The 24,094-nt window shown below is 36.7% G+C and overlaps 1 protein-coding gene across 1 annotated transcript in view; it reads left to right on the forward strand.

Annotated features, from left to right (window-relative positions):
* Positions 1–8,157, forward strand: part of LOC125242129 (lachesin-like) — an 87,297-nt gene extending 79,140 nt beyond the window's left edge. Inside the window, exons 8-9 of the mRNA XM_048150838.1 lie at positions 1,708–1,878; positions 5,179–8,157. Of these exons, the coding sequence (XP_048006795.1) occupies positions 1,708–1,878; positions 5,179–5,519 (512 nt within the window). The 3' untranslated portion in view covers positions 5,520–8,157. The remainder of the gene's footprint in view (positions 1–1,707; positions 1,879–5,178) is intronic.
* The last annotated feature ends 15,937 nt before the right edge of the window (positions 8,158–24,094 follow it).

The raw sequence follows: 24,094 nt of genomic DNA on the forward strand, positions 1-24,094 counted from the left end.
TAAAATGTTGCCACTTTTAATTTTTTATCTTTTTTGTCAAGCTATACAAGTCAGAAAAGACAATCCCAATGCCAAAACACAGGCGTTTGTGGAAGAGGAAGATGGTGCTTTTACACGTGACTGTCGAAGTTTAGCCGCTAAACATAAAACGAGTTTGCGTCCTTTTATATTTTATGCGAATAAACTGTCATTGCAGCCTTATGAAAAGCGACAGTGTGAAAATGTTTGCTTGGAATTGACAGATATTCAAATCACACACGAATCCCATTCTATACAAGTCTATTATCGATAGCCAAAATTGATTTGTATTTGAAACAATGGACGGTTAAAGTAAAATATTTTTGTCGAGTTAGAAATGTCATTACATAAATATCATATCCAACCTAAATGTTAAATAAATGATTGGACATGCCCTTAAAATATAAAACAATATACTTTGGTAAGTAATACAACATAAATCCAGTTTGAATAATATATTTACTCACATGGAATACTTTAGTAAACATGTAGGGAAACTGGTTGCTTGCTTTCTACATCGAAGCACGAAACTTTATTCAAACAAGTATCTTTCGAATGTTTGCTGCTGGGATGTTCGCAAAGTTTATACGTTTTAATGCTTCTTGTTGCGCCATAAAGTTAAAATACTGTGGAGATTTCTAGGTTTTTAAGATAATACGTACTTTTCGAAAGAATTTGCAAGTATAAGCAGGGGCGGCTCACTCCGCGATTCTATCGCCGCGCTACAAGTACATGCTGGCGGCCGCGAGTTCGCGGCCTACTCAGGGGTGGCGCGCATTCTCACGGAACGCACGTTCGCATTTTCTATTGTTACTTTACGTCGCGAGATTTTTTTAAGGTTCATATGCGATGTCCGCGTGTGGAATGTCTAATGATGCTTAGTTGAATAGACATCATGAATAAAATAAATACCATAGGACATTCTTATAGCTTAATTCACAAGAGCTGGCACGAATGGAACGAATGTTTGAATGAAAATATGCATGAGTGTGACAGATTAACCAATAAAATGGTGGCTCTTGACAGTTACGACTGTATACCAATACAGGTGTCACTCACACAATCAAAGTTTCGTTCATTTCATTCGTGCCAGCTTTCGTGAATCGACCTGTACACAGATCTACTATTGATTAAGTCCCACGGAAAAGTTGAATAAGGCTTGTGATGTTAGAGCTTAAACAAAAATATATAAAACTGTATTTATACCTAGAAAGTAACCAAGATTTCAATATAATAGTATAACATTTTTTCCAAGTAATTCGTTTTAATCCATGGGCAACCCTATAGCCGGTCGCGGCGCACGTGCGGCTTGTTTCTTTGTTAAAATTTTGTAGGCATTTAGAAAGGCGGCATTTCGTGAACATCAAAGCAGTGGGCCTTCTGTACTTGTACTATTATATATTCTGTGGTATAAGGTACAGTCAGCATTTTTATTTTTTATTAAAAAAAGTTTTTTAGTGTGCCCTTAGATAAGTGCCAGTACTACTTTTGGCGCCTTGTTTCATACCTACTGTTTATAAGTTACCTACAGAATTTCGTATACCTTGCCGTCTGTTGGGTTCTTGCGGCCGATTCCATACTTATATATATTGCGTATAAGACGCGCGTATCAATACAACTTTTGACAGCACGTTTGAGTGTATCTAATCTATTAAACCTTATTCAAAACCCATCATCTTTTGTTTATAGGTGGCAAGCTAATGAACAGTTCGAAGTACATGATATCGGAGGAGGTGATAAGCGAATACGCGCTGCGTATGAACCTGACCGTGACGCGGCTCAAGAAGGGCGACTTCGGCGAATACTCGTGCGCAGCGGCGAACGCGCTGGGCCGCGCTGAGGGCGTCATCACTCTCAAAGGTAAGTTACGACAACAAGCGTTAGTCTTTGACACTAATTATTGCACACTATATGCAGTAAAAGTTCCCTAGTTACGCATATCCTTCGCAATTACGAAGTAATTATTCAAGGTCGTATCAAAACAAAATGAAAAAAAAAAAATTGATTGGAACGACTATTATTCTTTTTAATATTAAATTCTATCAGTCAATTACTAGTGTGGTATAGTTACTCAATCATTATTTTGTCCAATTGAAATACCTAATATTAATAATATGATGTGGTGTTTTGACTTTTGCAGTGTAATTAAAAAATAAAATGATTGAGTTTTACAATTTTTCCTGTTGACATTAGTTTTTGGCACTCTCATTACCATGTGGGCAACTTATTTGATAATATGCTTTTCGGTCTGATGGTATTTAAGAATAATTCTGTGAAATATTCTTCAAGTTGGTTGTCGGTCCTGGTCCCTTATGAAAATCTTACCAAAAACATGAAATTAAACCTATGTATGTACAATTGTACTCTGTACAGTCTTTTTTTTTTGTCTATTTAGAGCTTGCGTCCGAGATTGTCAAAATTATGGGAAGGGTTTTGATTACACGCGGACGTCAATATGCTACGGCGTAGCTTGTAGAGCCCGTAGCTAGGGTGTGCAAACCGGTTAACCGGCTAACCGAAAAACCGGTTAACCGAGACTTTTTGGCCTCTGTTAAAAACCGGTTTTTATAGTCTCTAACCGGTTAATAACCGAAACTGTATTTATTTCTCAAAATTTGGAAAATTAGGCATTAAAAGGTTCAAAAATACGTAATTATTTAATGTTTTGTAATAATAAAGATTTATTCATTACTTTTCATTGACAACATTATTATCTGTAATGATTTTATTTTAAAAATTAGTCCCGAGTCTACTCAATTATACATTTTATACAATACAATAGAGTCCGGTTAGTATATTACGACTCCGCATAGACCTAACGTCCAACCTCTTACAACGACATAAGCACAGGTATTTATCTGGTTTTCGTATGTGATAGTATGAAAGTACATCCGTTTATTACGACTCCGATTTTAACGACCAGCCGCTTTTTACGACAAATTTTACACAGAATCCGTCCGTCAAGTCCGGTTGCAACGACGAGCGACAACGTTTTTAGTTTTACGGCCCCCTGTCTTGCCTACAACAAGTAGCAAGATTACATTGTGGCCACGTAACTTTTTGGAGTATTGCTTTTGAAATTTTAACAATTTGTTCGCCTCGGGTCTAATCTTATAAGCTAAATAGAACCCAATTTGTAAGTAAGGCTAGTTTATACGCAATCGAAAAATACATCGATTGCGTATAAACTAGCTTTACTTACAAATGATGAGCAAGCACGCATACTAATTAAAAAGGACTTTTCTAACTAAACAAGTCACAATAAAATAAGGTATTAATACTATGATGATAATAATACCCTGTAAATAAACCTATTGATTGGTATGTTTTAGTAATAGAAATGTAGATATTACTTTTAATTAAAAGAAATGAAATTTGTTTTGTACGACATCCGGTTAGTACGACGTAATATCAGCGGTCCCTTGAGCGTCGTTGTAACCGGAGTCTACCGTATATTTCAAACTATATTTTTTTAAAAGAAAGGTAAAATAGAGATCTTGGTTTTCTTACATCAATTGCTTGTATTACTAGGGGCTCTGGGAGTTATAGACCTTCGCGACGAATCACATTCAAACCACACAAGCCGTTTTTAGCAATTTCCGCATTTACCAAATTTCCAAAAACTGGATAAAAATGATCTTCATCGTGCAAGTAATACCTGCTACGATATCATCAACATCAGAATTCTTAAAGGTAATGGTAATTATTGCGTAATACGGCCATTTACTAAAAATCCTCAAAACCGGTTAATAACCGGTTAACCGGTTTTGAAGGAAAAGTCTCGGTTATTAACCGGTTTTTTAACTTAACCGGTTTTTGCATACCCTACCCGTAGCACATTTGAGCGCTACGACCGTAGCGTAGCCAAATGAGAGAACAATACAGAGTGAACTAATAATGTTGCTTAGTTTAACCACGAACGACTATGTGCAATTGCAATGTAATCCGACGTTTGATTTTAAAGTTAAATCCCGTCAAAATACGTTTAATACGTTTATATTAATTCAGTGCACCTCAGTAAGTACTGTGAATGGGTTACCCTCATCTGGCAGAATAATTTTAGTCCGAAACACACTTCGCATAACATGTTTCGCAGAAACACTTTCGGTCGAATGGTAATTTTGCAAAAAACTTAATTGGCATTATTACTACCACGCATAAGACACATTTGGCAGAATATTGTTTTACAGAACATTACTTTGGTCGACTTTGATTTAGCATAATTGTATGTTCTATAATAATCTTATAGCATAATATTACATTAGCAGAATTATTAATCGCTATTAATAAAGAAAAACTGCCCCAGAGCCTCCGTTAGGTACGACGACGAGCGAAGCGAGGAGGAGTGTTAGGTATCTTTCATCCCCAACACATCCAACTCGCTATCAGATAGCAAATTGCAACTTTATGCCGCCTAAATATTATGCACAAGTATTATGTGCAAATGTATTGTACGACTAGAAGACTATTATGCTCATCAACATTATGACAACAGACGATTCGGTATTACAAAAATCTGCGAAATGATTTGTGCCAAAACATATTCTGCGTAAGGTGTTTCTGCCAAACTTGACTTCTACCGAGAACTTCTACGAATCAAATATATGAGTAAAAAGTGTCTGCCAGATAATAGTGAATCACTGTGAATTTGGTATCAGCTGTATAAATCAAATTCTGAAACTCAGCCATTGGACTAACATCGGAGTGACAGTGGTGCCCGAATGTCTGCGAACTCTCGACAGATATTTATTTTTCTCATACTTTTTTCAATTTCGATGAGGGTTGCATAACGGTACTATACTTATACAGATACCGCTTGCTGTTAAGATATATATTTAAGGGTTTGTCCTTTACTGTATAGATGACCATGAGGAGTTAGGAGGCCATTGACAAACAATATTTAAATTTTAATGTAGGTACTAAGTTTCCGTGCTAATGTTGCAAATGTTTTTGGCGTTTTATTTCGACCTCATAAATCGAAATTATTTTCTTAGCCACATATAACATTTTGAAATGAAATGAAATGAAATGAAAATTATTTATTTGAAACAACAACATACTTTGTACAATTATTGCAGTTATGACCTTTATTTATGACTGTTATTTTAATCCTAACATTTTATAAACCAACATTAAACACATATTTTTTATTTTCAACAGAAACGCCGCAGCGCACAACCACAACAACTACGACAACAACGACGACGACAACGACAACGCCCGCGCCGACGACAACCACGAGCACGACGACGCGGCCGCCCAAGCGCCACCACAAGAACCAGAACGTCATCGTCGACGACCTGCGTCACGCCGACCTCGGCAACGCCATCAACACTTACAGCGCGTTCGCCCCGCCCAACAACTCGCACAACGAACACGCGCAGCGGACAGACAGGAAGAAAGCTCGCCCCTCCGGCCCTCCATACGTACTCTACAATGGACGCACCACGCGACTGAAGCCCTCGCTCGCGTTAGCCCTACTTATCAAACTATTTGTATAAATTTTACCTTAGTGATAAAATATGGCTGTTGAATTTTGTATTACATATTTTGAAGTTGTTAGAATGGTTGCCCATTAAAATCGTTGTTTAGACGTTATCGGTCAGGCTTAATGTTGAATGCCTTGACTGGAAATGAAGACAATAAATAATGAGAGGTCGAATTTTTGTTCCACCATAATTGCTATCTCCTGAACATTCAATTAATGATGATGATGTTCGCAGTTATAATGTATCATTTAAGACACCATATCAGTCAAACGTCAGTTTTTATACACGTTTGACATTTTATTTTGAGTAGTAGTTAATGTTTTTAATATAGAAAGTGATAATTTCGTAACTCGACAATATAAATCTGAAGTTTTAAAAATCTTATTTTAGACTACAAGTGCTGAATGTTATATTACTCGTTGTAATAAGTTAACCGTTAATATGATAATGTTTAGCGCTATTTTCATAATAATTATGACAATACGATTATGAATAAAGACAATAGCTGTAGAATAAGAATGTATAGAGACCAAGTTGTTTAAACGAACGTATAAATGCATGTATTGTATAGTCATAATGTAGTAACTACTCTATAATGTATGTAGTCGATTTTTGGGTTGAGCTATTCGTGAATGGATTAACGGATCGATATCGAACCACTTCGAGTATTTTTTGTAATATGATGTAGAATATGTACAATATTTATTAATAGGTATACGCATTAATACCATATGATAAAAAGTATCCACGGTTTGGTTCTACCATGTACTAAACGTGGACATTAAAGTTCTATAGAAATTATATTAGTTACCAAATTTTATTAAAGATATTTTTGTTTAGATAATAATAGAATTCATAAGATTTGTGTTATTCTTTAAGAAATATTAACGACTACCTATCTAAAATATCTGAAAGTAATCTTATAATAAATTTATGTCTTCCGGATAGTGTATTTAAAATATAAATTCGGCTCATTTAAATTTATACACCTAAGTTTAATAATCGTAGAAAGAGGAGTTCCTTTTGGACTTCTTATATTATGTAGAAATAATTAATGAGGATGAATTTATTGTAGAAATAGAAGGCGTGCGTGTACATGCACTTTTGATAAGGGAAAGCTAAATAAGCATAACGTCGATATTTACTACCAATAGAAAATATGTTATTATATTGCATTCGCGTAGTTATTATTATAAAGACGCCTCGACGGTGTTTTGTTTAATACAGAGATATCATTTTGGATACATCGAATCATGAATTAAAAAAGATTTAACGTATTAAAACTTTCAAGAATTTTTATACTACTAATAACTACGGTAACTACTGACCATTTGATTTTTTTTATACCAACAATAATTAAAAAAAAAAAGTTACCGTGTCGAAGACGGATTATTTTTAAGCATTTAGTAAAATGCTGTATTTGTCTGACTTATTGTCTGATGCTTTCGTCATTGAAATATGTAAAAAGTTTCATTACTTAAACTTCACTACAGGGCAGTCCAAATCTTAAAAATCAATAATGATATATGTATGTAGCAAACTTTTGTAAATTTCGAGTTTAGACTTTTCGTTTAGAAAAGATTTTAGTGACATTATCCAAAGTTTGTACACTCCAGCCGGCGTATCCTATGCGTATGCTTGCAATTTTATCACTTTTCTTCGTGGATAAAGCAAATAATCTGATAAAATTGAAAGCATAATAGCCCTGCAGCATTTGCCATTTATTTATTTATTTCATTTCAATTATGAAATTGTAACGACCAATTCGTAAGATTATTTTATTAATGCAAAGGTTTGAACCGCCCTATATGTCCAATACAACAAAACCGTAATGCTGTGTTCATTACATTACCTTACTCGTGCCGTGCCGTCATAATGTCGCTGCTGTATCTGTGAATATCCTTGATCAGAATAAGTGATGATACTGATGATGGACTGAAAATAATGTCATGTAACGTTGCACATCGGTCAAGTATGGTTTAATATAGGCAAATATTTATTAGATCTAGATACAATTGGAGTTGGACATTTCTGAGTCAAAAGTGACTAGTTGTTTGAAACAAGGTAATTTTTGACGAAGGCACGTCCGATCCATAGCGTATCTAAGAGAGCTAATATTTGACGTATATTGAAGTTATAATCGCACTGTTAGTCGTGGGAAAATAGAGACAGCGGCTGCAATACAACGTTGCAACGGTTATACTGCTGTCTAAAACGTTAGCTCCAATTATATTCTTGGCGTTAATTTTCATTAATGCAACATCGTCAACTGTCTCGTGGAATGTGGAAAATATATACTCATTGTAAAAAACTATCTACTTAGGACTTACTTATCTCATCTGACTTGATATCAAATGCATATCTTGCAAAATATTATATGATGATATTGATGAATCAAACAACTTTGACATTGATAATTTACTATACATTTTATTCAATACAATACGCTCTAATAATAAACAATAAAATATGTTTCGCTTATAAAGTAGTCGTAATGACAAAAATACCATTTAATTTTAATGACAATAAAGTTTGACAATCATTATTGTATTCGTAATTAATATACAAATATCATGTTAAACCAATGACATTATGAATGCGAATCTATTTATCAGTGTTAACTTTAAGATGTTGATATCATTTTATGACATTTTAAAATAAAAATATTCCTAATCGACGAGTGTTCATTAATCATTTCAAAATAAAAACCGAGCTATTTATAAACTAACACCCAAGTAATGGCTACAACTTGAAATGTGCAGGAACTTTAAATATATATGAGAAAAGTAGGTTGGCATACTACTTACTCCGTTGGCTCATTGCCCCAAAATGAGACTTGGTCTGAGATACAAGACAGCGACATTTTTCACGGTTCTTCAGGGTTAGCTCATGATTGCCGCGAGAGTATGTCGTCGCGAGATAGACTACCCGTCCTTATGTCATTAATACAGTTAGAAGAAGGCGTGTGATCTATCTCGCGGTGACATACTCTCGCGGCAATCATGTGCTAGGCCTACTGAGCTCCTCGCCAATTGTTGACCTGGAGTTCACACAGATCCTTCTCCACCATGTTTCTCTAACGATCAGATATCGCGTAGGTATATATGGGTGTCCGGCAAGCATGTCGTCTTCTTGTCGGCTTAAGTATGCACTTTTTACACTGATCAACGAAGTCTGTGAGGTTTATCGTACCCCATGATGATTCAGCTACAAATTCTTTAGTTTTACTGTTCCTAAGGACTGTCAAGCATCCCCCGGTCTTCGCTTGAGATCGTACCACATCTCGGACACTGGCGATCATTTATATGAAAAAGGCGCGTTCCTAGCACACAGTCCAAGCTCGTACAGGTGAACGTACGTGCACCATGATTGTATTGAGTGAGATATGACAAGTCGACTGGTCGCGTTTTTGACAGGCAGTAACTGTGAGGTAACCGAGAGGGGGTGGGCGGCACTTTCAGCGGGGAGCGGGAGTGGCCGTACTGTATGATAGTACTCTTCATTATACTGTGACCGTACAGACGATGTAAGTCATAAAAGTTTTCACACAATGCAACACACTATCGTAAATGCAGGTGAGTAAGTACATAACGGGTAATCATGGACAGTTTAAGAACGAAATTCGCCTGGTTTTGATATTTCACTGATAATGATAAATGTAAAAATTCTACCGCTAAGCGTGTAAAATCTTGTGTGTTAAATGTTCTATCCTTCTTTTACATTTTAAGCGTATTGCAGAACAGATACTGCTATTGGTTTCCTCATGGTTAACAAATTAAAACGAGGTATTTTTTCTCCAGTCATGGACGACAGTTCTCCAATGATGGATCCCCCATTATGGACAGTGAAATAGTCTTAAAATTTTACTTTAAAAGCCAATTGATACTCAATGAGTCAATTTGATATACCCCAAAATAAATTAGTTTTCACCACACCAACTGATAAAGGCTTACTTTGCTATTCGAAAACACATAGCAAAATTGCATTTTATCCACAAGAGTGCAAAGTTACATAACACATAACAATTACAATTACATACAAATTTTAACTTGATATCTTGAGCTGGCTGGTAGAAGTTACCTATAAATGATGATTTTGAATTATAAATATTGTTGTCTTCGGTTACCGCGATAGTTACTCATAGCTTATAGCTCGCGATAGTTATTATACGTGATTTTTTTTTAATGATTTGTGACTTCCGAGTCCAGTCCCCGCGAATGATACGGGCGGCTGAATTCAATGAATCTTTTTTTTCCGTATGCATAGATAATCTACATACGCGATGTGTATTATACGCGATTTAATCCGTTTCCATAGTTTTATTTTATAAATATAGAACAAATTGATAGATTTGATTTAGTTTGATGTTTTATAAATCAGTATTTTGTTCGTGTTGGTGTGGTAAAAAATTGTATGTTTCACTCGGCGGCAAAGTTTGTTTAACCTTCGTGCCTTGAAACCCTCGCAACGCTCAACTTTTTGAACCGCGAGCGTAGCGAGTATTGGAATCTTTCGCTTGCTCGGGCTTTAATATTGGCACGTGCGGTTAAACAACAACTTTGCCCCCTTGTAGAACAAATAACCATTGCGTTATTTTAACATAAGATTGTTTATTGTAAATTTTGGTTTCGCAAATTGTTCCTTGTCCATCATAGGAAGTATGCACCGTATGCAGTTTTCCGGTTCCGGTTATGGACACTCGCAAAATAAGACTATTTCTTTATATCTTTGGAGTAACAAACTAGTATGCTTTATACCTTATCTCAGTAAGTAAAATTCATTCAAGTTTACACCGAGTATTATTTATTTATTGTTTTATACACGAACTCAACGCTCTTAGCAACATTGCTAGAAACTAATTTTAGATACTTATTTTTAAGAATTTGTGTTTTTTTGTCCATAATGCCATCACCGTCCATTATAGGGTATTTTACGTAAAGCAAAAAAGAAACAATGGTCTACGAAGACTTAAAACCGATGTGCATTCTTTATGGCCGTTTACTTTAGGTATGTGTCAGGAGTGGTATTTAACTAGTACAAGTAGGTAGGTATACAGTAGACGCGTTTTTAATGTATGAACAATTTTGTCCGCGGCCTGCAAAACATTAGCACTTGCCATAAACACGCTTTGACGCGTTATTTGTATAAAAGATAGAAGCATCTCGGCTTTATAAAAAACGATAAACTAGGACGTTTTCATGATAATTTGTCAAAACTAGTTTATACCAAATTACTTGCGAATTCGAATATAGGCAGTTTAGTGAATTTTTTTTGAAACATAGTGAAAAAAATAAAGGCGTTCTCATTAAAACGAGTTTTTAATTAAAAGCTGAGATACTGTTTTATATGAAATTGGTACCTAGGTTAGAAATCAATGCCATTAAATTTAACTGTACCTAAGACAATTTTGATTTCAAATACCTACAAAAAATTTGTACGTATTTTTTTTGTACAATGATTAAAAATACAATATCAGGACGTTTCGTCGTCAGGATGTCACGTGATTGTTTAATTCTTAACTTGTAATAAACAAAACCTGATTCCTATCAGAAATATTAAATATTAAAATATTAATTACTAGATCGATATATGATCACTCTTGTCAGTGATCAGTACCATCAGTCAATTAAAGTTAAAAGTTTAAACTTTATACTATTATATGAATATTTATATGAATATTCCAAATTATAATTCTAGAAGTTTTTTTTCTGACCGCTTATTTCATACTCTTTCCTGGTTCTAATCCTATGTACAGAGGTTACGTTAAAAGCATTTAATATGTACGAGTACATAGGTTAAAAGCTTTTAACAGAACAAAGTTAAATGTATTGAATTGATGGTTATACTTAGTTCATAGGCTCATTATAAAAAAATTACCAACTCATAACTATCTTTATGACTTTTATAGTTTCGCAAAGTTTAACGGTCTCCATTAACCGACATTAACCCAACTAACTACGTAATTTTCCAGTCATTAGAAAAGCGACCCTAAAAATACCGCTATTTACATTAAACTGGTCAAAACAAAGGTCGAGACAAAGGGTTAAGAGTCGTCGGTACGTCATAATACCGCGGGACGCAAGACAAATCCGAGGTCGTGGCGTCGCGCGCCCGGAGGGAACAAAGATTGGATAAGTCAGGATAAATCAATTTATGTAATTTTTGAATGAACACCCGGAAAAACCGGACTCACACGTATAGCTACCATCAATTAAGAAACCTCACTAATAGTGATTTGCATCTAAAGACGACGACAAGACCCCTTTGGCAAAACACGACTTGGAGAATAAGTTGGGATAAGGCTAGAAAAAGGAGGAGACTTAACATTATTGGAAGTTGAAAGGTTCTTTTTGAATTTCATTTTACCTTCCATAAGCATATAAAAGATTTCGCTGACGATTTTTACAAGGGATCGATTGCAAGGAATGCACGAGAATTTAAGGAATACAGAGCAATAAAACTGCTGAACACCGCTCTTATCCGAAGCAAGCTCGAGGAAGCCAGCATTATTTGGAACCCATATGGAAGCTTGTGCTCATTGTCCGTGTGGTGACGGGTTAAGAATTTCACCACCCCCTTTCTTCCCGTGGGTGTCGTAGAAGGCGGCTGTGGGATATGGGTTAAATTGTGGCGTAGGCAAGAGGCTGGCAACCTGTCACTGCAATGTCACAGTTTCGTTTTCTTTCAACCCCTTATTTGCCAAGAGTGGCACTGAAACCTGAGTAGTTTCATGTGCTCTGCCTGTTGTAGAGCTGTGCAGCTGGTTCTAGTGGGCGAGAAATAACAATTCCATGTGTGGCCGGGTGAACAACCATTTATTTTATGTACTCACATCAACGTACAAATCAAGAAGGAATTCAAGAAGACATTTTTTATATTGTTACCAAACGTTTCCATAGCAACCGCTACATAGACAAAAATAAGGTTTAGAAATAGAAATAGAAATAATTTATTATGAATAACATAAGTGTACATTGGTTTTTCTTAAAGACTAAGAATTTTATAAGGGATGATTTATACAAATGCCTGAGCTAGGATAGTTCCTGTGTTTCAGGCAATAACAAGGACTTAATTGGTAAATTATTATTAATTATTCACTATAATAAAGCTAATTATTTTAATTATAAATAAACAAAAAACATATTACAGCAGGTTCTCAACTAGGTAATTAATTAATTTACAACCATAAGCAAAATTTCTGTATCATCGTACCTACGTCATACAATAAACATAGCTACATAGGTGTATATGAGTAATACGTGTTTTTCTTGTGTTAAGTAATTTAGCTTGATACACATTTTTACTAAAGTATAACATGCTATTTCCTATATTAGCAGAATTTTAATAAACAGGGTCAAAGTCAAATTTACGTAAATCATTTTCAAGTTTGTTTATGCTTCATTAGTGACAAATTGCATGCATTACGTGACTTAAGTATGTTAAAATAAGGTTCTGTAGAATTATTTAAATTGCTAAAATTGTCAGTGGGTTCCGGCAGAGCCAGAAATTTGTTTGAGAGCCGCGACATCATATACTTTAGACTCTAACACAGAAAATTGTCTAGGTGGAGCAAGATCATATTATACATAAGAAGGATAATCTAATGGGAATAAAACGTACTATGAAAATATGTTAAGAGGCGCTCCTAAGCGCCTTCATAGTCTACAGAATTTATGAATCTTTTCTCAGCCATTTGTCTCGCTGGGCAGTCGGGGTCGCCTGTTTGATGGTCGTTCGGTTTCTTGAAGTGCGAACAGGTTGCACACTTCGGAGGTTTGTCCTTTTTTGAACATTCTTTGAAAGTGTGACCCGCTTCCCCGCAATGTCCGCAGATGTTGCACTCCATTTTGCAGGTCTTTGCAGCATGATTGTAGAGCTGGCATTTGAAGCAACGTGTGACTAGGGTGAAATCTCTCACTGGGCACGACGACCAGTTCACAAAAATCCTGTCATTCTTAATTAGGGCCTTGCGGATCATTCCAGGAACCTCAATTATGTAATTACAGGACTCAGCATCCTTTTTCCCGGATTTGTGACTAAGTCTCGTAGCGGTCAAAAATTTCTCGAGCGTCCAGTCCTGTATCTTATCGTCCAAATTTTGTTTATAAATGCACTTCAGGACATCATTTTCATGCATCTCCGCGGGAACTCCAATTATGACAATTCTGGGCTTGCGTTTTAGTGGCTCGTCAACAGTGAGTCCAGAGGTAGTGAACTGTGATGATTGCTTCAGTTTTACAATGTCCTCTTTAGAATCAGTGCTTATCACTACACCGCCGTTTCTTACTTTGCGTAACCCTCTCACGTGCAGTTTCATTTCGTCGGGCCGAATAATCTTTTGAACGAGGGATTTTGTCTCCTCGCTCGACTTCAATTTGTCCACAGGGTATATTGCGACTGAGCTGATATTAGACGGTTGGACATACCTCGTTCCAGATTTCTTCAGGGCATCGGCAAATGAAACTGGTCCAGGGGCTGGTCGGCTGGATTCCTCAATCGTCCTCTGTAGGTCTTGGATGCGTTGCACTAGGTCAGTTTTTTCCTGGTGAGCTTGATGCGACTGATAAGCTTGGATCGCATGGGATTTTAGCGATTGGTACTCAATAGCCATTTGTGAGGCGTAATGAGTCACGTTGCGACAAAGAGTGCTTATTCTGAGCTTCTGGTCAATGTTAAGTTTACCTTCTGCTGCTGTTTGGCTAATGTCTTGCAAGTTTAGATCTATCTTTTTAAACCAAGCTTTGATGTCACTTGTAGCAATGACCTTCGGGGGCTCTTCATCCTGCTCCATGTTGGCGGGCGCGGGTGCGGGCGCGGGCGGGACGGGCTGCGGCATGGGCGTCGAGGGCGGGCTGCGGCGCGTTAGGCCACTCCGGTTAAAGGGACTATTCCCGTTTGACATTTCAAACACTTAGTTATCCTATGTCGACATTATACTACAGCCACGAAACGCGATAGCTGAGTAATGACCCAGATTACGCACGAAATGCAGAATTATGCACGCGAATAATTAAATATCTTAATTAACACGTCCGAACTCATTGACGTCTAGAGATGCAAATCTTAAGGGTTTAATTTCTGTTGGATCCTCCAACACTGCCTACCCCTTCATGGGACACAGGCGTGATTGTATGTATGTATGTATGTATGGAAGCTCATATGCGTTACTTTTGGAAAAAGCCCAAAAAACATTTCTTAGGTTTAAGTTTAAAAAGATAGGTCACTAGGTCTGCAATTCACTGTAGGTAAGACGCGGTGTTGTTCGCGGTTGTGTTTTGCGTAGTAATACGTATTACCCCTCATTGGTAGCACGATGAAAAGCTGCCGGCTTAGCACAACATACGCTCTCGCCCGCGAGACGTGAAGTCGCGCCACAGAATATATAATAGTACAAGGTCGCGCTTGATGTATGAACTCGCGCGCGAGAACGCAAGTTGTGCTAAACCGCCTGGTCAATCCTTTTGCGCTCCAAAAACTAAAGGCACAAGAAAGTGATTTGATCGCCAGTCTGTGGATGTATGCAGATCTGATAATGTGAAAACGCACTTCGGGTTGTCAAAAAACAAGTAATTACCGTATCTGTGGTAGCATACGCAAAGGGACATCAAACTGTGCCAACTCAATAAATAATTGCTCAGCTACGTGGCAATGAGAGCCAAACGAAGCCGCAATCGTCTGATTTTTATAGTTTCCAATCACAAGTATAGCACTATTTTCGCAGCCGAATGCCACGTCATTACAAAGTAGTATATAAGTCAATAGGAGGGAGCATTATCTCCCGCCGGGTGTTCCCGCCCGATCTGATTTTCCCTCACATCCTATTACTGTATTCGCAACACATTATTGAGTTTCCTTTTGTGTTGATACGGTTTCATAGCGGTTTAAATAGACACGAGGCTCAATTAAGTCAGTTATCTACGTTAGTAATTAAATTTAATTGATGTATTCCTTATAGAGTTTTCACAAATTTTAATTCTTAAATCAAAGTTTATTTTTGGATATTTTGGTGTTCTCTATTGTAATGCTGCGGCAGGAGGTCAATAAAATGTTTTACGAGACTATTTAAGTAGGTACAGTCAGCATCAATCAGTCAAAGGGGATGAAACAATGCACCAGAAATATCTAAACATTTTGAATAACTTTTCTAAAAATAGATAAATATGCACAGTTTGCGGTCAGAAATGATAAAGTAATTTTTATTTTGAAGCATTGTTTGATTCTGACCTTTTATGCTGTACATGACAAACATTGCTGAATCTGATTGTTTTAAAAGTGAATTAAGATTTAATTATAAGTTTGGAAAGTTTATTATTCTTGCAATGGGAATCTTTGACGTCCTCATGTGTCTATCGTCGTCAAGTAGAGCAGCGTGACAAAAGGACGAGAATATATCATTATTAATTTTAAGATTGTTATAAGTTATAAGATAAATGAATAATTATTAATTTCCGCTTAATAGTTAACAATAATTAGGGTAATTATAGCTATAACAAAATGGCTGTTCATTAAAAAATAAATACCCATAATTCCGTCACATTGGAGTATCCGGTATAATAACTCGACATTTTTCTAAATTACCCGAACACACCTTATCATGTTAAACTCATTTTTCTAAGACCTATACACGCATAGCGATAAATTTTCATATTGCACGAGAACGCAATATTACGAGGTACAGTAAGTGTGTAATATTTCATGTCTGCGGCCACGCGCCGCTGCCTACTTGATAATACAGTTATTCCGCGTACCTACTGAGATATTGTCTTCGGAACAACGTGATCATTCATAGGTACCAGGTTTATTAACTTTTTACTGCACTTTATTACTTACAATAATATTCGTACCTACTTATTCTACGGACTTGGTTATGTGCTTATCCGCTCTAGGGTTAGTAGTTATGTACCCTTCTTGAAATGTATATATATTTAGAATTTTAGATATTATACTTGTATATGATACACATCCTTCTATTATCCACAACACACGGTTCCTTGAATTTATTGGTTGGCTGACAATTTACATGTACGTAAGTGCTCATTTATTTTCCTGTTATAAAACACCTACACAATTTTATTTTTGTTACAATATATTTTTTAACCCCCGACGCAAAAACGAAGGGGTGTTATAAGTTTGACCTATCTGTCTGTGTGTATGTCTGTCTGTCTGTTTGTCTGTCTGTCTGTCTGTGTGTGTATCTGTCTGTGGCATCGTAGCTCTCGAACGGATGAACCGAATTTGATTTAGTTTTTTTTTGCCTGAAAGCTGCGTTAGTCGGGAGTGTTCTTAGCCATGTTTCATGAAAATCGGTCCACTAGGTCGCGGTCGGGGGTTTTTTCAAAATTTTAATTGTTATTTTATGCGCATGGTATCATCGTAATGTAGGATAAACGACCATATCGCTGCAATGCGCTTACCGCTACGTACTTACCGCATAAAATAATACAATGTAACATCAGTAATAAAGATCATTAAATTATCTGATGTATAGTTTGCGGCAAACGACCCTGCGTTTATCGTGAAAACAACCGCGCGTTATATTCAACAATTGTTATGAACTAGCTTGTGTCCATGACTTTGTCTCCATGGAAGTACCTATAGTGATGATACCGATGATGATTATCAACAACTAATTAACATGGCCTTCGTTTTTCAACTATTTTCAATACTCATCATATAGGGTTAGGTACCTAATAATATACATAGGAGTACATACAGAGGTAGTGCCTATCGGATTTATTTATAAGTTTAGTAGTATTAGAAAACCCTCTGGATACGTGTAACCAGTAGGAGTATCTCGTGAGATTTAGGTACCTATAAATGGTAGAACTAAGATGTTGAGAATACCATATTTATAATATGAATTTACATTTTTTTTTTACCTACCGATTATCTTTATGGAGACGTATTTTATGTGCGAGTACATCTGTAACAAGTTGAACAGATTTATCTGAAAGTAATTTTCAGAGCGCAGCTGGCACTGCGGTATGAGAGATTCAGCTGATCAATATTCTGGAAGTTGCTTCCAAGAACTGTGAAATATGTCAGTCTCTCACTCAATCCCAGGAGTTATTTATAACAGCGGTATTATAAAAGAGAACGCTTCCCAATTTTACGTTCGCCCATTTAAGAAGCTCTTAGCAATTTGATTGCGATCATGCGTCAAGGCACTTGTGACTTCTTGTTCCACGTTACACGGTTCTTTAACTTAAGTAAATAGATATTAGATGGTTTGGCATCGACTTTTATTTTTGTTTTTATTTAATAGAAAATATAATATATCTTTAAAAATCTGTAAGTCCGTTGTTTGTACTTCCTAGGCCCGGAATCAACAAATTAAATTGGATAAGAGAGAAAAAATACTGTTAAAAGAACACTGTAGATAATGTATCCATCCATCCATCCTTTTCAGGATTTGATATTTCGGACGGGACGTACATGCATGTAACACGAGCAAGAAACACATTTCACACTCTAAAATGATGACACTTTTTTTCAAGAAATAGTAAAAACGACGCTATCATGTTCATCTCTGTGGGCCTAGTGAAAAAGGGTATAACTCAAAATGACTCGGTGAAAAAGGGCACAAGTCCCGCCTTGGACTTGTGACCTTTTTCACCGAGTCAATTTGAGTTATACCCTTTTTCACTAGGCCCACAGATCTAGAATGTACGCCATGATCGTTACTGCCTCACGCTGTTTTGTTGTGAAATAGGTACTTAAACTGTAAATTACAACAATTAAAAACAAAACATTAAATATTAGACACAATTTATTATTTTTACGGTGGAATACAATTACGCACTACTTACACACTTATAAGACCCACCAGTGTTAAGTTACAGCGAGTTTTTGCAATTCTTAGTAAAATCCAATTTATCTACCCAAAACAGACTAGAAATTGAAGCTGAAAGTGGATGCAGCGCAAAGTTTGTGCCGCGGTTAGCAGCAGCGCAGCGACTGAAGTTGATGATAATTGACATCGAATCCGCTGCAAGTGATTAACTGCTAGTGCTGTGGCTGGATGATTAATGCACCCATGTATAAAGCAAAATCTAGCTTACAGTTACTGCGTTTTTGCACCTGTTTTGATTTTATAAATAAAGAAACAAAGTTCATCCTCACTTTCTCGACACGTGGCAAACCAAGAACAAACGGGCCTCCCGCTCGTTTTTGCCCAGAACGTGCAAGTTGTGGAATGAGCTTCCTTCTGAGGTGTTTCCTTTGCGCTATGACATGGGGTTCTTCAAGAAGCAGGTATTTAGGGTTCTCAAAGGTCGGCAACGCATAAGTGGCTCCCATGATGTTGCTTATGTCCATGGGCGGCGATGACTGCTTACCATCAGGCGGCTCGTCTGCTCGTTTGCTGCCTATTTCATAAAAAAAAAAAGTAGAATAATTCTTTTGAGCATTCACAAAACACAATCATAGTGCAATTAGCAGTAGTTTCAAACCCGATACATGGCATGCCTATTTACACTTATTAATAGCTGAGGCCAATACTGCAACAGCAATACAGCTGCAGTTGTTATCAGAATCTCACCTTTAAACGTCATGTTCAAGAACTTACACGAGATTTTATATTGCATAACGTAAAACAAATAACATAGGTAATAAAAAAAAACGAATACTTAAACTTACTTACAACTGTAACATACTCTTATCCTGCAGTCAAACTGTTAAACAGTTTTGCAGGGCCTGTGATAAATTGTAATATTTGTCGACTGTATAATAATTCAATAAATAAAATAAATAATAACTAATAAACAATACCTAAGTCCTGCGTGCGTAGCCGAATGCACAAACGCCCACGAAACGCTTACGCGACAGAGCCAGACTACCGTTCGCGGCGTTTCGTTTTCGTTTCGCGTCGTAGAAATACCATTCGGCTACGGCGCCTGGTAGGCAAGCATGGTCGCGCGATAAATATAACCTCAGGTCGTCCCTTTCGCACTATTTGTAAATGCGATAGGGACGGTGTTTTATCGTTTATCACGCGACCATGCTATCGGTTCTATTCGTATGGTTGGCGTTTCAAAGTTTAATTATATTTTAAATAATATCAAATTGTAGGTTAAATAGTTTGCTGTAGCTCTAAGGCACTCTAAGGCTCTAAGGCTCTGGCGGCAGCCTATACCGTGCAGTCCACATGGCTTATGACCGCGTTCAATGGAGACACGCTACTTGTGGTCGCGATCCTCAGCATTGAGGGAACGAGGAAGAAGAGAAGAAGGCACTCTAAATGGTTGCAATTAATTCTAAAATCATTGGAGACGAAACCAATTTTGTCATTTGATTCTTTTGTCATTTGGAACTCACGAACTACTACTTCCTATACAGAGTGGGGCCTGTAACAAAGGCGAAGAATTGAACTGTAGGCTATTCTCCTTATACTGATCAAAATTTGTTCGGCGACTTTTAAAAATAACTTGTATTTTGATTTTTATCACCCTTGAAAGTTTTTTCTAAGAGGTAATAATTCTGTTAAGTCTAAAGTGTGACCGACAACGTCAATGACAACAATAATGGCGTACATTGAAGCTAATATTTATTTTGTATGAAAAATTAAAAATTTAAAGACTTCATAATTTTTAAAAGTTACTGAACAAATGTTGATCAGTATAAGGAGAATAGCCTACAGTTCAATTCTTCGCCTTTGTTACAGGCCCCACTCTGTATACTCTTACTAACTATTTAGTGAATTCTAAGCCCAATATCTTGATTAATTGATGTATTAGTCTAACAATCTACCTGTTGCGCGCATGGCATTTCCCAAAGGGTTCAAAAATAATGTTCGTAGTATCTACTTATATTTAGGGAAAGAGAATGAATCAATGTCTTGTTAATTATTAATGTGAACAAAACACGTGCAAATACATTTACGTGAGCGTCTTCTGTTTCCAGAAAATCCTTTGCTTTTCATTAAATTTGAGTAAGTTATATATGTATAGGTAATATATTTTCACGAAATGTATATTAAACTACTTAGAGTGCTTTATTGAATTCCATTATTATCAGTGGTGCATTCCTGAGCTTAAATGAAATTAATTACTCAAAAGACATTGGTGTCATAAATTGTGCGTGTCTGTAATTTATTTTCATATATATGTAATTAGTATTTACATTAAATATGGCTACTTTTACTACTTACTACTTATAATTTGGTTTGGTATTATATTTTTATTAGTGAAGGCCTTCGTTTTAACTAGGGTAAAGTGCTTTCTTGTTTCTGGGTGTTCGACTTCACAGGTCGCAATTCCCCACATAATCCTGTAAAAGTTTTTGCCTACGTGCGGTAGTTAAAAATAATTTAACTCTTCGGCCCTTACACTGAAGTTAATAAAAACAAACAATACACTACATATACATAATATGTATATAACGATATTTGCCAGTCGCTTTTCGGTGAAGGAAAACATTGTGAAGCAACCGGACTATTTCCAATAAGGCACTTGCCCTTCGGGTTGGAAGGTCAGATGGAAGTCGCATTCGTAAAACTAGTGCCTATGCCAAATCTTGGGAATAGTTGTCAAAGCGGACCCCAGGCTCTACGCATAACCCAAGGAGGAGGATGATGATAATACTAACGTGAAGTCTGCGGTCAAATGTTGTTAGCGGCCAAGCGGCCTTTATACAGTGGATCAGTGTATTGTCAAAAGTCGTTAAGTCGACGAGTTTCGGTGTCGTATTCTCTCAATACAGAATTACGGTATGATAATAGAGCAAGTCGGTCACATGAATCACAGGGCTCTTCCCTAGCCAGTCTTTGTATTCAGTTTGGCGGATGACGATAACCTTAATGTAAGCGCCGTCACGGCTGGTGGTCCGAATTCCGAAGAAGGATCGCCTTTGTCGTGGCCCCTTCCACGCGCTCCATTCTTTTCTCTTTATACCGTTTCTCACTTGAGTAATTCGATGACAATAAACATTTATTGTGCTCGTCTATTTGACAGACGATGGAGAAATATCGAGTCAGTGGACTCGTTATATTAAACCGCGTGATTATTCGGTTGTGTGCATAGCACATTAACGAGCCCAGACATTGTTGGCGGTGATGGTATGATACGTCACTCTAGTGACGTGACCTTTGAAATAAGGATAAGAAAATAATCTCCCTGAAACCAAACGCGACTGGTAAAAATGTCTAAAAAGCCGACGGACGAAGTTAATAATGTAATTCCTGAGGGAGCACTCGCAACGGGAGACATCCGCATTCGTTTTTGTGCGTTTCGTTTTGCTACAGTGAAAGGATTTTACGACTTCCTCTTTTAATAATTAACTTTAAGCTAAGCTTTCCTTGCTTTAAATGAAAGTCGTGACTAATATCTTAATAATGCTAATGGCGGAATGTGATAAAATGTTGTAGATACACTGTATCTACAGTATATCTAGATATACAGTAAATAGGTAACAGAAACTTCATCAGTCAATGAAAGTTTTCTGGAGATTTTATCTAAGGACACAAAAATAAAATACTGGATGCGTAGCCGAATGGCACAAACCCTCACGAAACGCTCACGAAACAAAACTATCGCTCTATTGGCGCGACAGAGCCAGACTATACCTTTCGCGGTGTTTCGTTTTCGTTTCGCGTCGGAGGAATGCCATTCGGCTACGGCACCAGGACAGTTTACATAAATAATATTTAATTACACCGAGCTGTCCTTACTTACTAAGAGGTAGGTTTATTTAATGAAGTTTCCCACTGATTACCCAAAAGAGATTCAAGATTAATCTAAAGCCAAATAAATGTAAAACCACAATAAATTAGGCACAACCGTTCCAGTTAAATAGCCTCATTGAAAATATAGATTGCAGGCTGTCAACAAGATTCGGTCAGAATTATTTGTATAATATTTGTTCCTATATCAAAACTGTAAAGTATTATTTATTTATTTACGCAGCACAGTTCTATAAAACTATTAATCTAACGCTTCAAAAATCTATCCAGACAAGCCCGTTTTTACACCCTTATCGACAACAACAAATAAAAAAGTCACTTCATTTGTTCAAACATTAAAAGTACACACAGTATTAAATTTAATTTAATATGGGCTCGCTGAAAAACTATGCGCAAGTTCCCAAAAGCAGGCCAATCAACACAACGAGCCCCCGCCGGTCGTCAAAAGAGTTCGCTGCCGAGCGCCCACATTTGTATTCAGTTTGGCAGACTACGATAACTTTAATCCGGGTAAAGTGTCACCTTGAGTAGCTTACAGAAAAAGAACCTTTGTCTGGAGTGGGGTGCTGTGAACTTCTTATTTTTTCGTCAGGTTTTTCTCCATTGTCATGGGATAATGTAAAATCCAGCCACTAAAAGGCAGGATTTTACAGGATTGCGTTGAACCTAGGCTGCAGCCGTGAGCAGTGTCTCGACTTGATGGATTGTGATCGATTGCCTCGTTGATCAAATATAACATTTACTTTAGTCATTTAATCTTCCTTTACAACGGTTTGGTCAGAAAATTGAAATATTGGGTAGGTAAGAATGTTGCTTCCGTATCAAATTAAAAGTACAAAAGTATATCCTGAACTTAAGTAGGTAATGACATTTTATATTTACGTAATATATAATAAGTATCACATATCTAATCAAAACATATATTCCAGAATACCAATACGAATTTCAATGGAACGTAAATGATACCTACTGTTCCTTTATAAAAGTAGAAATGTACGTGACAAATCTTCTAGTTTCGAGTTCGGATTGAAAACTGCGATAGACTCCGACCAGACGTGCCTGGAATGGGTTATTAGATTCGTATTTAGGAATAGTGCACCGATTTTATACGTATTATATTGAGAATGTCACCAAAGTAGTTCTGGCCCGGGCCCTTGTGCTAGAACTGAGTCACGTAGGAATACACTCTATCTCACGTAGCGTCATCACATTTACAATTCGACCATCCTCATACATTTTAGAATCAGAACTATCACCGTATCAGATAAAATTGAGTACTTACTGATCAAATTATGTACTGACGACATTTATGCGTAGGTATAGAAATCTCTAACAAGAGTATGCTTCTCAGAAAGTAAAGTTAACTACTTTTAAACATGGATGTTTACTTTCAGAATAAATCCGCTATCAGCTACTACCGAGCAACTAGCTAAGTCACTTATCTACTTATATAGCATTAGGTAGCAAGTTAGCGTAAATGAAAAGGTTTTTTACGGAGTAAGTGTTCCACTGATGCGGGGCCGCCAAACACAGAAAACCTTTGAAAAAATGTAAGCTGATTTACCGTGGCTGGCCAGGGGCTCTCGTGACCGCTCGACCGGCAAATAAAGGCGACCAGACAAATGCTCGCAAATTGACTCGACGTTTTTCACCGTATTCTATAATTTTTACATAAACAGCCCTGTTTAGCAAGACCTTACCAGTATTTCTGTACTTTGCCTGCTGCTAATTAATTACCCGTCTTTATAAACTACGTGGTTAACGGGAATAACTTTTATTCGTAGCTTTACCTTTGATTCTTTTTTCTTTGGTTTTATTCTGGAATGATGTCTGCTAATTAAAATGACCATTCCTTTTTAGCCATACATAATAGATATTAAGGTTCTAAGCCCACGGGCCCATATAATAT

This window comes from Leguminivora glycinivorella, chromosome 2 (assembly GCF_023078275.1).
Source record: "Leguminivora glycinivorella isolate SPB_JAAS2020 chromosome 2, LegGlyc_1.1, whole genome shotgun sequence".
Classification (NCBI taxonomy): Eukaryota; Metazoa; Arthropoda; class Insecta; order Lepidoptera; family Tortricidae; genus Leguminivora; species Leguminivora glycinivorella.